At 52.1% G+C, this 17,153-nt stretch overlaps 1 protein-coding gene across 4 annotated transcripts in view; it reads left to right on the forward strand.

The window, feature by feature from the left end:
* The window catches only part of UBLCP1 (ubiquitin like domain containing CTD phosphatase 1), a 33,940-nt gene extending 21,563 nt beyond the window's left edge, over positions 1-12,377 (forward strand). For 2 of the 4 annotated variants that reach the window (XM_076063758.1, XM_076063757.1), the window contains 2 exons: positions 7,503-7,630; positions 8,562-8,697. In XM_076063758.1, coding sequence (XP_075919873.1) covers positions 7,503-7,630; positions 8,562-8,598 — 165 coding nt within the window. In that variant the 3' untranslated portion in view covers positions 8,599-8,697. Of the gene's footprint in view, positions 1-7,502; positions 7,631-8,561 lie in introns of those variants that run through there. The other 2 variants (XM_076063756.1, XM_076063755.1) reach the window with 2 other exon arrangements.
* Positions 12,378-17,153: the final 4,776 nt, after the last annotated feature.

A 17,153-nucleotide genomic window follows, 5' to 3' on the forward strand; every position in this document is an offset into this window, starting at 1 on the left:
TGTGTGTGTGACTGTGTGTGTGTGACTGTGTGTGTGTGTGTGACTGTGTGTGTGACTGTGTGTGTGTGACTGACTGTGTGTGTGATTGTGTCACTGTGTGTGTGTGTGTGACTGTGTGTGTGACTGTGTGACTGTGTGACTGTGTGTGTGACTGTGTGTGTGTGTGTGACTGTGTCTCTGTGTGTGTGACTGTGTGTGTGTGTCACTGTGTGTGTGTCACTGTGTGTGTGTGACTGTGTGTGTGTGACTGTGTGTGTGTGACTGTGTGTGTGTGACTGTGTGTGTGTGTGTGACTGTGTGTGTGTGTCACTGTGTGTGACTGTGTGTAGATCAAGCCCTTCATGAAGGCCCACGTGACCCGTGAGAGTGATCGTGAACTCGTCAAGCTCTCAAAGTATTTGTTGTGTGTGTGTGTGACTGTGTGTGTGTGACTGTGTGTGTGTGACTGTGTGTGTGTGTGACTGTGTGTGTGTGTGACTGTGTGTGTGTGTGACTGTGTGTGTGTGTGTGATTGTGTGTAGATCAAGCCCTTCATGAAGGCCCACGTGACCCGTGAGAGTGATCGTGAACTCGTCAAGCTCTCAAAGTATTTGTTGTGACTGTGTGTGTGACTGTGTGTGTGTGTGTGTGACTGTGTGTGACTGTGTGTCACTGTGTGTGTGTGTGACTGTGTGTGTGTGTGTGTGACTGTGTGACTGTGTGTGTGTGTGTGACTGTGTGTGTGTGTGTGACTGTGTGTGTGTGTCACTGTGTGTGACTGTGTGACTGTGTGACTGTGTGTGACTGTGTGTGACTGTGTGTGACTGTGTGTGTGTGTGACTGTGTGTGTGTGTGACTGTGTGTGACTGTGTGTGTGTGACTGTGACTGTGTGTGTGTGTGTGACTGTGTGTGTGTGACTGTGTGTGTGTGACTGTGACTGTGTGTGTGTGTGTGACTGTGTGTGTGTGACTGTGTGTGACTGTGTGTGTGTGACTGTGTGTGTGTGACTGTGTGTGTGTGTGACTGTGTGTGTGTGTGACTGTGTGTGTGACTGTGTGTGTGTGTGACTGTGTGTGTGACTGTGTGACTGTGTGTGTGTGTGTGACTGTGTGTGTGACTGTGTGTGTGTGTGACTGTGTGTGTGACTGTGTGACTGTGTGTGTGTGTGTGACTGTGTGTGTGTGTGTCTGTGTGTGTGTGTGTGACTGTGTGTGTGACTGTGTGTGTGTGACTGTGTGTGTGTGTGTGACTGTGTGTGTGTGACTGTGTGTGTGTGTGACTGTGTGTGTGTGTGTGACTGTGTGTGTGTGACTGTGTGTGTGTGTGACTGTGTGTGTGACTGTGTGACTGTGTGTGTGTGTGTGACTGTGTGTGTGTGTGTCTGTGTGTGTGTGTGTGACTGTGTGTGTGTGTGTCTGTGTGTGTGTGTGTGACTGTGTGTGTGTGTGACTGTGTGTGTGTGACTGTGTGTGTGTGTGTGACTGTGTGTGTGTGTGTGACTGTGTGTGTGACTGTGTGTAGATCAAGCCCTTCATGAAGGCCCACGTGACCCGTGAGAGTGATCGTGAACTCGTGAAGCTCTCAAAGTATTTGTTGTGTTTGTGTGTGACTGTGTGTGACTGTGTGTGTGTGACTGTGTGTGTGTGACTGTGTGTGTGTGTGACTGTGTGTGACTGTGTGTGTGTGACTGTGTGTGTGACTGTGTGTGTGTGACTGTGTGTGTGTGTGTGTGACTGTGTGTGTGACTGTGTGTGTGTGACTGTGTGTGTGTGTGTGACTGTGTGTGTGTGACTGTGTGTGTGACTGTGTGTGTGTGACTGTGTGTGTGTGTGTGTGACTGTGTGTGTGTGACTGTGTGTGTGTGTGACTGTGTGTGTGTGTGTGACTGTGTGTGTGTGACTGTGTGTGTGTGTGACTGTGTGTGTGACTGTGTGACTGTGTGTGTGTGTGTGACTGTGTGTGTGTGTGTCCGGCAAAACAACCCCCTACCTCCTCGCGGTGCCGGACGGGCAACTCTGTCGTGGACAGTGCTGTGGGGGGAGTTCCAATTTTGATTGGCTCCTCCCCTCATGGCATATGTGTCCACCACAGGGGCTAAACGGGGGCTCTGGACGGGTGCGAGGGGCTGGTAACCCCTCCACCTTCAATTAATTACCACAAAACCACGAATTAAAGTTGTAACAACTAAGCTTGTGCCGGAGGCCCCGGGGGGCCAGGCGTCTATGACGTCTCCTGGCCAAACCCCAATTGGCGGAGCCAGGAGATTGAATACCTACCCTCGGGGCTACTCCAGAAACAACGAAAAGCCACTACGGGTGGCCACGTGGAATGTTCGAACGCTCACTGCAGAGGAGAGGCTGCCACTCCTCTGTCGGGAGCTGGACCGGTACCGCCTGGATCTATGCGGCATTCAGGAGGTCCGGTGGACCGGCTCTGGCTCCTGCCACCATGAGGGGTGGACAGTCCTCTACTCGGGGCAGCAGACTGCCAAACAACAGGGTGTGGGTCTTCTTTTGAACAAAAGAATGAAGGGGGCGTGGGAGCGTGGCGGTGAGGTGTGGGAAGCTGTAAGCCCCAGGCTACTTTGGGCTCGCCTTCCCATCAACCGGAGGCGAGGAATGGTGGTCGTGGTTACTTATGCCCCCACCGAAGATGAACATCCGTGGAGGGATGCAGGCAAAGCCGATGAGTCAGATGCCTTCTATGACCTCCTGTCACAGGTGCTGGCTAAAGTGGCCCCTCGGGATAGAGTCATCATGTTGGGTGACTTCAATGCCCGAGTTGGTCATGATACTGGCACCTGGTCTGGAGTGATTGGAGGGCATGGGCCAGATCAGCTCAATAACAATGGTAGGAGGCTGCTAGATTTTTGTGCAGCCCATGGGCTTGTAATTACCAACACGCTGTTCCGGCATCGGCGCATCCACACAACATCATGGATGCATGCCGGGTCCAAGCAAGAACATCTGCTGGACTACATAGTGACGGACCAGCGAATGCGAGCCCATGTCCTTGACACCAGGACCTACCGTGGAGCTGATCTGCCCTCTGACCATCGACTAGTCATCTGTAAGATGCGCCTGCCATTCTTCCACTCCGGTGGTGGGTGTACACCCAGGACCCCATTCCAACCTAAAGTGGCCTGGTCTCAGTTATCTGATGAAAGTTGCAAGCGAGAATTTCATCATCGCTTGCGGCTGGGATTGGCATCGTCCCCGACTCCTCCTGATGTCGAGGGTAAATGGGCGAGGTTTAGGACTGTGACTCATGCAGCTGCAATGGCTGCTTTGGGTACGCGGTCCAGACCTCCCCAGACACCCTGGATGACAGAGGAGTTGTTCAGGATGGTTGAGAAAAAGCGACAGGCCCACTGTCATCGGCTACAGAATCCCACGTCAGAGAATGAGGAGGCTTACCGCAGCCTTCGCTCGGAGGTTCGGAGAGCCGTGAGGCGCTGCAAGGATGGGTGGTGGTCGCGGGTTGCTGAGGAGATGGAGTCTGCCTCAGTGGCCCGTGATCACAAATCGCTATTTAACTCCATCAAAAAAGTAACCTGCAGCGCCACACCTATTACCATCATTAGGGGAAAAAACGGTGATCCAATTTCCGACCCCCAGGAACAGGTTCGCAGATTTGCTGAGCATTTCTGTGAGGTCCTGGGGGAGGGAAAATCCCACAGCCAGGAAAACATCGTGGCACAAAGTGAGGATGACCCTGCTGAGGCTGCGGTGCCTCAAATATTGGATGAAGTCATCCCCTGTGAGTGGCTGGCTGAGGTGCCATCTGCTGAGGAAGTATTGAAGGCGATCCGGAGTCTGAGACCAGGAAAGGCAGCGGGCAGAGATGATCTCCCAAGCGCAATGCTGAGGGAGGGTGGCGTTTGTGCACAGACTGCCCTATATGACATCATAACAACAGTCTGGACCACTGGACGGGTTCCGCAGGATTGGAAGGATGCCCTGGTGGTCCCCCTTTTTAAGAAGGGGGACCGCACAGACTGTAACAACTACAGGGGCATCTCACTCCTCAGTGTGCCGGGAAAGGTCCTGGCAAGGATTATTCAGCATCGCCTTGCCAGGCACGCTGAGGAGAGGCTTGCGGAGCCCCAATGCGGTTTCAGGAAAGGGCGGTCCTGCACAGATGCCATATTTTCTGTCCGTCTGCTACAGCAGAGGTGTAGGGAATTCCAACAAGACCTACATCTCTGCTTTATTGACCTGGTAAAGGCCTATGATACCATCAGTAGGCCTGGGCTCTGGGTCGTTCTTCGTGCTTTTGGAGTACCTGACCCTCTGCTCACGATCATTAAGGACCTTCATGATGGTGAGCGGGCCCGGGTAAAACTACGTGGCCGGGAGTCAGAGCCATTCCCTGTACACCTTGGGGTGCGACAGGGATGTCCTCTGGCTCCCACATTATTTAACATCTATTTTGACCACGTAGTTCGTGAAGCCTTCAATAGCTGTACCGGGGGAATCTCCATATGGTACAGATATAATGGGAGGCTAATCGATGCCCGGGTGCGGTCAAGGGATGGCTCCCTATTGCTCAACCACGTTATGTATGCTGATGACTTGGTAATAGCTGCTCAGTCAGAGGAGGAGTTGGAGACGCTGCTGCTGAGACTGGAGCGTGCCACTAAGAGGTGGGGCCTTACCATCAGCCCCACCAAAACTAAGCACCTGCCTGGGTATTTTGTACCATCGGACACTCCACCCCCACAACTCCCAATCGGTGATGGGGCAGTTGTGGAGAGAGTGGAGAGTTTCCCATACCTGGGCAGTGTGCTTATGACTGGCTCCAGTTTAACAGCAGAGGTCTCACTCCGAATCAGTCGAGCGGCAATATCTTTTCATCGGTTGCGTAACGCTGTGTGGAAGCTACCTGGTCTGTCGCTCCGCACTAAGCTTCAGGTCTTCTCGGCCACGGTCATTCCCTCCCTTCTCTACGCTTGCGAAACGTGGACCCCCCTAATGGAACATCTTCGCCGGTTAGAAACATTTAGGCTGGCCTGCCTACGATCCATCCTGGGTTTAACCAGACTGGATTGTGTGAGGAGCTCACAAATCCTTGAAAGATCTGGGCAGGGTCCCATCGGTGAGCTCCTCCGGCAGGCAAGGCTGCGATGGCTGGGTCATGTAGCCCGCATGCCCAGCCACCGCATGCCGAAACAGCTTTTGTTTGGCCGGATTGAGGGGGCTAAGCGGGCGCGGCACGGGCTAGAGAAGAGATGGAGTGATGTGGTACAGGAGGACGTGGAGCTGAGTGGACTTGCCGATGACTGGTACCAGCGGTGTCAAGATCGGCCTCTGTGGAGGAGGCTCGTGAAGGATGCTACTGGGCAGTTGGAGGCAGTCGCCCTCCAACAACAACGGAGGGCGGAGGAGCGACGCTCACAACAGCGAGCGGAGCGCCGGGTGGCTAAAGCACAGCAGGTTGGCACAGTAGGGGGCACAGGTGGTGCATCAGCCAGTCATCTCAGTCAGTCGACCCGTGGCACCTGGGTCTGCCCCGTGACCTCCTGCCAGCGGGCGTTCGACACTTCACGTGGCCTCACGGTGCACATAGCCTGGCACAAGCGTCGTGGTGACGTCACCGCCACTTAGTGGCGAATGGCGGTTGTTGTTGTTGTTGTTGTGACTGTGTGTGTGTGTGTGACTGTGTGTGTGTGACTGTGTGTGTGACTGTGTGTGTGTGACTGTGTGTGTGTGTGACTGTGTGTGACTGTGTGACTGTGTGTGTGTGTGTGACTGTGTGTGTGTGTGACTGTGTGTGTGTGTGTGACTGTGTGTGTGTGTGACTGTGTGTGTGTGTGTGACTGTGTGTGTGTGTGTGTGACTGTGTGTGTGACTGTGTGTGTGACTGTGTGTGTGTGACTGTGTGTGACTGTGTGTGATTGTGTCTGTGTGTGTGTGACTGTGTGACTGTGTGTGTGTGTGTGACTGTGTGTGTGTGTCACTGTGTGTGTGACTGTGACTGTGTGTGTGTGTCTGTGTGTGTGACTGTGACTGTGTGTGTGTGTCTGTGTGTGTGTGTCACTGTGTGTGTGTGTGACTGTGTGTCACTGTGTGTGACTGTGTGTAGATCAAGCCCTTCATGAAGGCCCACGTGACCCGTGAGAGTGATCGTGAGCTCGTGAAGCTGTCAAAGTATTTGTTGTGTGTGTGTGTGACTGTGTGTGACTGTGTGTGACTGTGTGTGTGTGTGACTGTGTGTGTGTGACTGTGTGTAGATCAAGCCCTTCATGAAGGCCCATGTGACCCGTGAGAGTGATCGTGAACTCGTGAAGCTCTCAAAGTATTTGTTGTGTGTGTGTGTGTGACTGTGTGTGTGTGACTGTGTGTGTGTGTGACTGTGTGTGTGTGTGACTGTGTGTGTGTGTGACTGTGTGTGACTGTGTGTGTGTGTGACTGTGTGTGTGTGTGTGACTGTATGTGTGTGTGACTGTGTGTGTGTGACTGTGTGTGTGTGTGACTGTGTGTGTGTGTGACTGTGTGTGTGTGTGTGACTGTATGTGTGTGTGACTGTGTGTGTGTGTGTGACTGTGTGTGTCTGTGTCTGTGACTGTGTGTGTGTGTGACTGTGTGTGTGTGTGTGACTGTGTGTGTGACTGTGTGTGTGTGTGACTGTGTGTGTGTGTGTGTGACTGTGTGTGTGTGACTGTGTGTGTGTGTGTGACTGTGTGTGTGTGACTGTGTGTGTGTGACTGTGTGACTGTGTGTGTGTGTGTGACTGTGTGTGTGTGTGTGACTGTGTGTGTGACTGTGTGTGTGTGTGTGTGACTGTGTGTGTGTGTGTGTGTCTGTGTGTGACTGTGTGTGTGTGTGACTGTGTGTGTGACTGTGTGACTGTGTGTGTGTGTGTGACTGTGTGTGTGTGTGTCTGTGTGTGTGTGTGTGACTGTGTGTGTGTGTGACTGTGTGTGTGTGTGACTGTGTGTGTGTGTGACTGTGTGTGTGTGTGACTGTGTGTGTGTGTGTGTGATTGTGTCACTGTGTAGATCAAGCCCTTCATGAAGGCCCACGTGACCCGTGAGAGTGATCGTGAACTCGTGAAGCTCTCAAAGTATTTGTTGTGTTTGTGTGTGACTGTGTGTGACTGTGTGTGTGTGTGTGACTGTGTGTGTGTGTGTGTCACTGTGTGTGTGTGTGACTGTGTGTGTGTGTGACTGTGTGTGTGTGTGACTGTGTGTGTGACTGTGTGTGTGTGTGTGTGACTGTGTGTGTGTGACTGTGTGTGTGTGTGACTGTGTGTCACTGTGTGTGTGTGTGACTGTGTGTGTGTGTGACTGTGTGTGTGTGTGACTGTGTGTGTGACTGTGTGTGTGTGTGTGTGACTGTGTGTGTGTGACTGTGTGTGTGTGTGACTGTGTGTCACTGTGTGTGTGTGTGACTGTGTGTGTGTGTGACTGTGTGTGTGTGTGACTGTGTGTGTGACTGTGTGTGTGTGTGTGTGACTGTGTGTGTGTGTGACTGTGTGTGTGTGACTGTGTGTGTGTGACTGTGTGTGTGATTGTGTGTAGATCAAGCCCTTCATGAAGGCCCACGTGACCCGTGAGAGTGATCGTGAACTCGTGAAGCTCTCAAAGTATTTGCTGAAGATCGCACAGCTGGACGACTTCACCAGCCTCAATCACAAGCACTGGGAGAGGTGGGGGGGTGGGGGGAGATTGGTGGTGGGGAGAGGGTGGTGGGGGGAGAGATTGGTGGGGGGGAGAGATTGGTGGTGGGGGGAGATTGGTGGTGGGGAGAGGGTGGTGGGGGGGAGATTGGTGGTGGGGGAGATTGGTGGTGGGGGGGAGATTGGTGAGGGGGAGAGATTGGTGGGGGGGGAGATTGGTGGTGGGGAGATTGGTGGGGGGAGAGATTGGTGGGGGGAGAGATTGGTGGTGGGGAGAGATTGTTGGTGGGGAGAGATTGGTGGGGGGGAGATTGGTTGGGAGATATTGGTGGAGGGAGATTGGTGGTGGGGGAAGAGATTGGTGGGGGGGGAGATTGGTGAGGGGGAGTGATTGGTGGGGGGGAGATTGGTGGGGGGAGAAATTGTTGGTGGGGAGAGATTGGTGGGGGGGAGATTGGTTGGGAGAGATTGGTTGGGGGAGATTGGTGGTGGGGGTGAGATTGGTGGGGGGAGATTGGTGGTGGGGGGGAGATTGGTGGGGGGAGAGATTGGTGGGGGGGAGATTGGTGGGGGGGAGATTGGTGGGGGGGAGATTGGTGGGGGGGAGCGGTAGTGTAGCAGTTAGCGCGCTGCGCTATGAACCTGGCCACCCGAGTTCGATTCCCGCTCACGGCCAACACCGGTGACGATTATCTGAACCGGTCCCGGGCCTCCCCTAGGTCGACTCAGCCTCAAATGAGTACCTGGTGCGGTGTGTAACTATTGCCACTAGGGAGACAAAGGCGGTCGGGCGTGGTGCTGGCCACCCACCCCCTCGTGTACCGTTCTGGCCTTCATAGGTGCTCGCTAACAGCACTTGCCCCTACAGTCTGTTAAGGCTATATGGGGGATCTTTGTCTTTGTCTTTTGTGTGTGTGTGTGTGACTGTGTGTGTGACTGTGTGTTTGTGGTGTTCCCCCAGGTACTGTGCAAAGGAGGAGGAGGAGCAGAATGAGTGAGCAGGAAGTTCCTCTCAACGATGCCGCAGTCACACCAACACACACACACCTACACACACACACACCTACACACACACACACACCTACACACACCTACACACCTACACACACACCTACACACACACACACACCTACACACACACACACCTACACACACACACCTACACACACCTACACACCTACACACACACCTACACACACCTACACACACACCAACACACAGACCTACACACACACCTACACACACACCTACACACACACCTACACACACACCTACACACACCTACACACACACACACACCTACACACCTATACACACACCTACACACACACCTACACACACACCTACACACACACCTACACACACACCTACACACACACCTACACACACACCTACACACACACCTACACACACACCTACACACACACACCTACACACACACACCTACACACACACCTACGCACACACACCTACGCACACACACCTACGCACACACACCTACGCACACACACCTACGCACACACACCTACGCACACACACCTACGCACACACACCTACGCACACACACCTACACACACACACCTACACACACACCTACACACACACACACCTACACACACACACCTACACATACACACCTACACACACACACCTACACACACACCTACACACACACCTACACACACCTACACACACCTACACACACCTACACACACAGCTACACACACACAGCTACACACACACAGCTACACACACAGCTACACACACAGCTACACACACACCTACACACACCTACACACACACACACCTACACACACACCTACACACACACCTACACACCCCTACACACACACGCCTACACACACCTACACACACCTACACACACACACCTACACACACACCTACACCCCTACACACACCTACACACACACCTACACACACACCTACACACACACCTACACACACACCTACACACACACCTACACACACACACCTACACCTACACACACCTACACCTACACACACCTACACCTACACACACCTACACACACCTACACACACCTACACACACCTACACACACACCTACACACACACCTACACACACACCTACACACACACACCTACACACACACCTACACACACATACCTACACACACCTACACACACATACCTACACACACACACCTACACACACACACCTACACACACACACCTACACACACATACCTACACACACACCTACACACACCTACACACACACCTACACACACACCTACACACACACCTACACACACACCTACACACACACACCTACACACACACACACCTACACACACACACCTACACACACACACACCTACACACACACCTACGCACACACCTACGCACACACCTACGCACACACCTACGCACACACCTACGCACACACACCTACGCACACACACCTACGCACACACACCTACGCACACACACCTACGCACACACACCTACACACATACCTACACACACCTACACACACAGCTACACACACACCTACACACACCTACACACACCTACACACACACCTTCACACCCCTACACACCCCTACACACACCTACTCACACCTACACACACACACCTACACACACACACCTACACACACACCTACACACACACACCTACACACACACACCTACACCCCTACACACACACCTATACACACACCTACACCCCTACACACACACCTATACACACACACACACCTATACACACACACACACCTACACACACACACACCTACACACATACATACACACCTACACACACCCCTAAACACACACACCTGCACACACACCTACACAAACCTACACACACACACCTACACACACATACACCTACACACAAACACAACTACACATACACCTACACACACACCTACACACACATACACCTACACAACATACACCTACACATAAACACACCTACACACACACCTACACACAAACACACCTACACACAAACACACCTACACACACACACCTACACCTACACCTACACACACCTACACCTACACACACCTACACCTACACACACACACCTACATACACACACCTACACACACACACCTACACACACCTAAGAATGGGGAGATGTTGACTACCTCGCCTGGTGTACAGGAGGTCGTGGGTTCCATCCTGACAATGGGGAGATGTTGACTACCTCGCCTGGTATACAGGAGGTCGTGGGTTCCATCCACACACACCTACACACACACCTACACACACACCTACACACACACACCTACACACACACACACCTACACACACACACCTACACACACACACACCTACACACACACCTACGCACACACCTACACACACACCTACGCACACACCTACACACACACCTACACACACACCTACGCACACACCTACGCACACACCTACGCACACACCTACGCACACACACCTACGCACACACACCTACGCACACACACCTACACACATACCTACACACACCTACACACACAGCTACACACACACCAACACACCTACACACACCTACACACACACCTACACACACCCCTACACACCCCTACACACACCTACTCACACCCCTACACACCCCTACACACACCTACTCACACCTACACACACACACCTACACACACACACCTACACACACACACCTACACCCCTACACACACACCTATACACACACCTACACCCCTACACACACACCTATACACACACACACACACCTATACACACACACACACCTACACACACACCTACACACATACATACACACCTACACACACCCCTAAACACACACACCTGCACACACACCTACACAAACCTACACACACACACCTACACACACATACACCTACACACAAACACACCTACACATACACCTACACACACACCTACACACACATACACCTACACAACATACACCTACACATAAACACACCTACACACACACACCTACACCTACACACACCTACACCTACACACACCTACACCTACACACACACACCTACATACACACACCTACACACACCTAAGAATGGGGAGATGTTGACTACCTCGCCTGGTGTACAGGAGGTCGTGGGTTCCATCCTGACAATGGGGAGATGTTGACTACCTCGCCTGGTCTACAGGAGGTCGTGGGTTCCATCCTGACAATGGAGAGATGTTGACTACCTCGCCTGGTCTACAGGAGGTCGTGGGTTCCATCCTGACAATGGGGAGATGTTGACTACCTCGCCTGGTATACAGGAGGTCGTGGGTTCCATCCTGACAATGGGGAGATGTTGACTACCTCGCCTGGTATACAGGAGGTCGTGGGTTCCATCCTGACAATGGGGAGATGTTGACTACCTCGCCTGGTCTACAGGAGGTCGTGGGTTCGATCCTGACAATGGGGAGATGTTGACTACCTCGCCTGGTGCACAGGAGGTCGTGGGTTCGATCCTGACAATGGGGAGATGTTGACTACCTCGCCTGGTATACAGGAGGTCGTGGGTTCGGCCCCTTGACCCTGGCGATGCCTCTCGCTGCTGCTGTGTATTTGGAGTCTGCGTCTCTCTCTGCGTGATCAGTGATTTGACTGCTGCTCTTAAGTTTCCGCACGGCGATGGTGGTGATGATGGTGAGGGTGGTGGTGAGGGTGGTGGTGAGGGTCGTGGTGAGGGTCGTGGTGAGGGTGAGGTTAGTGGTGAGCATGTTGGTTGCACCTGTGGGGTTTGGTGCGAGCGAAATACGTTACTCGAAATAAAACTCTTAAAGTCCTGATTGTGTCAGTGTCTGTGTGAGTGTCTGTGTGTGCGTGTGGGTGTCTGTGTGAGTGTCTGTGTGAGTGGGTCTCTGTGTGTGGGTCTGTGTGTGTCTGTGGCCCTGAGTGTGTGTGTGTGGGTCTGTGTGAGTGGTTCTCTGTGTGTGTGTGAGTGGGTCTCTGTGTGTCTGTGTGTTTGTATCTGTGTGTGTCTGTGTGTCTGTGAGTGTGTCTGTGTGTGTGTCTGTGTGTTTGTATCTGTGTATGTGTGTCTGTGAGTGAGTGTGTGTCTGTGTGTGTATCTGTGTGTGTATCTGTCTGTGTGTCTGTGTGAGTGTCTGTGTGAGTGTGTCTGTGTGAGTGTGTCTGTGTGAGTGTGTCTGTGTGTGTGTGTCTGTGTGTGTGTGTATCTGTGTGTGTGTGTCTGTGTGTGTCTGTGTGTGTCTGTGTGTGTGTTTGTGTGTGTGTCTGTGTGTGTCTGTGTGTGTGTGCAACACCGCGCCCATCCCCATCCTTCAGGACAACGGTGATCTCCCGTGCAGCAATCATCAGGTGCGTGCAGTGCGTCACTCAGATATTCATTTTATTTTTAAACCGAATCGACTTTAAAATCAACACCAGGTCACCAGGTCAGATCAACAGGTCACCAGGTCATCTCGTCAGGTCACCAGGTCATCTGGTCAGATCGCCAGGTCATCTGGTCAGGTCACCTGGTCACCAGGTCATCTGGTCAGGTCACCGGGTGATCAGCTCACCAGATCACCAGCTCACCCCGGTGGTGGTGATGGTGGTGGTGGTGATCACTGTGGTGGTGGTGATCACTGTGGTGGTGATCACTGTGGTGGTGATCACTGGTGGTGGTGATCACTGTGGTGGTGGTGATCACTGTGGTGGTGATCACTGTGTGGTGGTGGTGATCACTGTGATGGTGATCACTGTGATGGTGGTGATCACTGTGATGGTGATCACTGTGGTGGTGATCACTGTGATGGTGATCACTGTGGTGGTGGTGATCACTGTGGTGATGGTGTTGGTGATCACTGTGGTGTGGTGATCACTGTGGTGGTGGTGATCACTGTGGTGGTGATGATCACTGTGGTGGTGGTGATCACTGTGGTGGTGGTGATCACTGTGGTGGTGGTGATCACTGTGGTGGTGGTGATCACTGTGGTGGTGATCACTGTGGTGGTGGTGATCACTGTGGTGATGGTGTTGGTGATCACTGTGGTGTGGTGATCACTGTGGTGGTGATGATCACTGTGGTGGTGATCACTGTGGTGGTGGTGATCACTGTGGTGGTGGTGATCACTGTGGTGGTGGTGATCACTGTGGTGGTGATCACTGTGGTGGTGATCACTGTGTGGTGGTGATCACTGTGGTGATGGTGATCACTGTGTAGTGGTGGTGATCACTGTGGTGATGGTGTTGGTGATCACTGTGGTGGTGATCACTGTGGTGGTGATCACTGTGATGGTGGTGGTGATCACTGTGTAGTGGTGTTGATCACTGTGTGGTGGTGATCACTGTGATGGTGGTGGTGATCACTGTGTAGTGGTGTTGATCACTGTGGTGATGGTGTTGGTGATCACTGTGGTGGTGATCACTGTGGTGGTGATCACTGTGATGGTGGTGGTGATCACTGTGTAGTGGTGTTGATCACTGTGATGGTGGTGATCACTGTGATGGTGGTGGTGATCACTGTGATGGTGATCACTGTGGTGATGATCACTGTGGTGTTGGTGTTCACTGTGATGGTGGTGTGGTGATGGTGTTGGTGATCACTGTGATGATGGTGATCACTGTGGTGGTGATCACTGTGATGGTGGTGTGGTGATGGTGATCACTGTGGTGATGGTGTTCACTGTGGTGTTGGTGTTCACTGTGATGGTGTTGTTCACTGTGGTGTTGGTGTTCACTGTGATGGTGTTGGTGTTCACTGTGGTGTTGGTGTTCACTGTGATGGTGTTGGTGATCACTGTGGTGTTGGTGTTCACTGTGGTGTTGGTGTTCACTGTGATGGTGTTGGTGATCACTGTGGTGTTGGTGTTCACTGTGGTGTTGGTGATCACTGTGATGGTGTTGGTGTTGGTGTTCACTGTGGTGTTGGTGATCACTGTGATGGTGTTGGTGTTCACTGTGGTGTTGGTGTTCACTGTGGTGTTGGTGTTGGTGTTGGTGTTCACTGTGGTGTTGGTGTTCACTGTGATGGTGTTGGTGTTCACTGTGATGGTGTTGGTGTTCACTGTGGTGTTGGTGTTCACTGTGGTGTTGGTGTTCACTGTGATGGTGTTGGTGTTCACTGTGGTGTTGGTGTTCACTGTGATGGTGTTGGTGATCACTGTGGTGTTGGTGTTCACTGTGGTGTTGGTGTTCACTGTGATGGTGTTGGTGTTGGTGTTCACTGTGGTGTTGGTGATCACTGTGATGGTGTTGGTGTTCACTGTGGTGTTGGTGTTCACTGTGGTGTTGGTGTTCACTGTGATGGTGTTGGTGTTCACTGTGGTGTTGGTGTTCACTGTGATGGTGTTGGTGATCACTGTGGTGTTGGTGTTCACTGTGATGGTGTTGGTGATCACTGTGGTGATGGTGTTCACTGTGGTGTTGGTGTTCACTGTGATGGTGTTGGTGTTCACTGTGATGGTGTTGGTGTTCACTGTGGTGTTGGTGTTCACTGTGATGGTGTTGGTGTTCACTGTGATGGTGATCACTGTGGTGATGGTGTTCACTGTGGTGTTGGTGTTCACTGTGATGGTGTTGGTGATCACTGTGGTGTTGGTGTTCACTGTGGTGTTGGTGTTCACTGTGATGGTGTTGGTGATCACTGTGGTGTTGGTGTTCACTGTGGTGTTGGTGTTCACTGTGATGGTGTTGGTGTTGGTGTTCACTGTGGTGTTGGTGTTCACTGTGATGGTGTTGGTGATCACTGTGGTGTTGGTGTTCACTGTGGTGTTGGTGTTCACTGTGATGGTGTTGGTGATCACTGTGGTGTTGGTGTTCACTGTGGTGTTGGTGTTCACTGTGATGGTGTTGGTGTTCACTGTGGTGTTGGTGATCACTGTGATGGTGTTGGTGATCACTGTGGTGTTGGTGTTCACTGTGGTGTTGGTGTTCACTGTGATGGTGTTGGTGTTCACTGTGGTGTTGGTGATCACTGTGATGGTGTTGGTGATCACTGTGGTGTTGGTGTTCACTGTGGTGTTGGTGATCACTGTGGTGTTGGTGTTCACTGTGGTGTTGGTGTTCACTGTGATGGTGTTGGTGATCACTGTGGTGTTGGTGTTCACTGTGGTGTTGGTGTTCACTGTGATGGTGTTGGTGTTCACTGTGGTGTTGGTGTTCACTGTGATGGTGTTGGTGATCACTGTGGTGTTGGTGATCACTGTGGTGTTGGTGTTCACTGTGATGGTGTTGGTGATCACTGTGGTGATGGTGTTCACTGTGGTGTTGGTGATCACTGTGGTGTTGGTGTTGGTGTTCACTGTGGTGTTGGTGTTCACTGTGATGGTGTTGTTCACTGTGGTGTTGGTGTTCACTGTGATGGTGTTGTTCACTGTGGTGTTGGTGTTCACTGTGATGGTGTTGGTGATCACTGTGGTGTTGGTGTTCACTGTGGTGTTGGTGTTCACTGTGATGGTGTTGGTGATCACTGTGGTGTTGGTGTTGGTGTTCACTGTGGTGTTGGTGTTCACTGTGATGGTGTTGGTGATCACTGTGGTGTTGGTGTTCACTGTGGTGTTGGTGTTCACTGTGGTGTTGGTGTTCACTGTGATGGTGTTGGTGTTCACTGTGGTGTTGGTGTTCACTGTGGTGTTGGTGTTCACTGTGATGGTGTTGGTGTTCACTGTGTTGGTGTTGGTGTTCACTGTGATGGTGTTGGTGTTCACTGTGATGGTGTTGGTGTTGGTGTTCACTGTGGTGTTGGTGTTCACTGTGATGGTGTTGGTGTTCACTGTGATGGTGTTGGTGTTCACTGTGTTGGTGTTGGTGTTCACTGTGGTGTTGGTGTTCACTGTGTTGGTGTTGGTGTTCACTGTGATGGTGTTGGTGTTCACTGTGATGGTGTTGGTGTTCACTGTGTTGGTGTTGGTGTTCACTGTGATGGTGTTGGTGTTCACTGTGATGGTGTTGGTGATCACTGTGGTGATGGTGTTCACTGTGATGGTGTTGGTGATCACTGTGGTGTTGGTGTTCACTGTGGTGTTGGTGTTCACTGTGATGGTGTTGGTGATCACTGTGGTGTTGGTGTTCACTGTGGTGTTGGTGTTCACTGTGATGGTGTTGGTGATCACTGTGGTGTTGGTGTTCACTGTGGTGTTGGTGTTCACTGTGATGGTGTTGGTGTTCACTGTGGTGTTGGTGTTCACTGTGGTGTTGGTGTTCACTGTGATGGTGTTGGTGTTGGTGTTCACTGTGGTGTTGGTGATCACTGTGATGGTGTTGGTGATCACTGTGGTGTTGGTGTTCACTGTGGTGTTGGTGTTCACTGTGATGGTGTTGGTGTTCACTGTGGTGTTGGTGATCACTGTGATGGTGTTGGTGATCACTGTGGTGTTGGTGTTCACTGTGGTGTTGGTGTTCACTGTGATGGTGTTGGTGTTCACTGTGGTGTTGGTGATCACTGTGATGGTGTTGGTGATCACTGTGGTGTTGGTGTTCACTGTGGTGTTGGTGATCACTGTGGTGTTGGTGTTCACTGTGGTGTTGGTGTTCACTGTGATGGTGTTGGTGATCACTGTGGTGTTGGTGTTCACTGTGGTGTTGGTGTTCACTGTGATGGTGTTGGTGTTCACTGT

This window comes from Petromyzon marinus, unplaced genomic scaffold (genome assembly GCF_048934315.1).
Source record: "Petromyzon marinus isolate PM22_M1 ecotype Great Lakes invasive population unplaced genomic scaffold, UKy_Petmar_22M1.pri1.0 PM_Scaffold_182, whole genome shotgun sequence".
In the NCBI taxonomy this organism is placed as follows: Eukaryota; Metazoa; Chordata; class Hyperoartia; order Petromyzontiformes; family Petromyzontidae; genus Petromyzon; species Petromyzon marinus.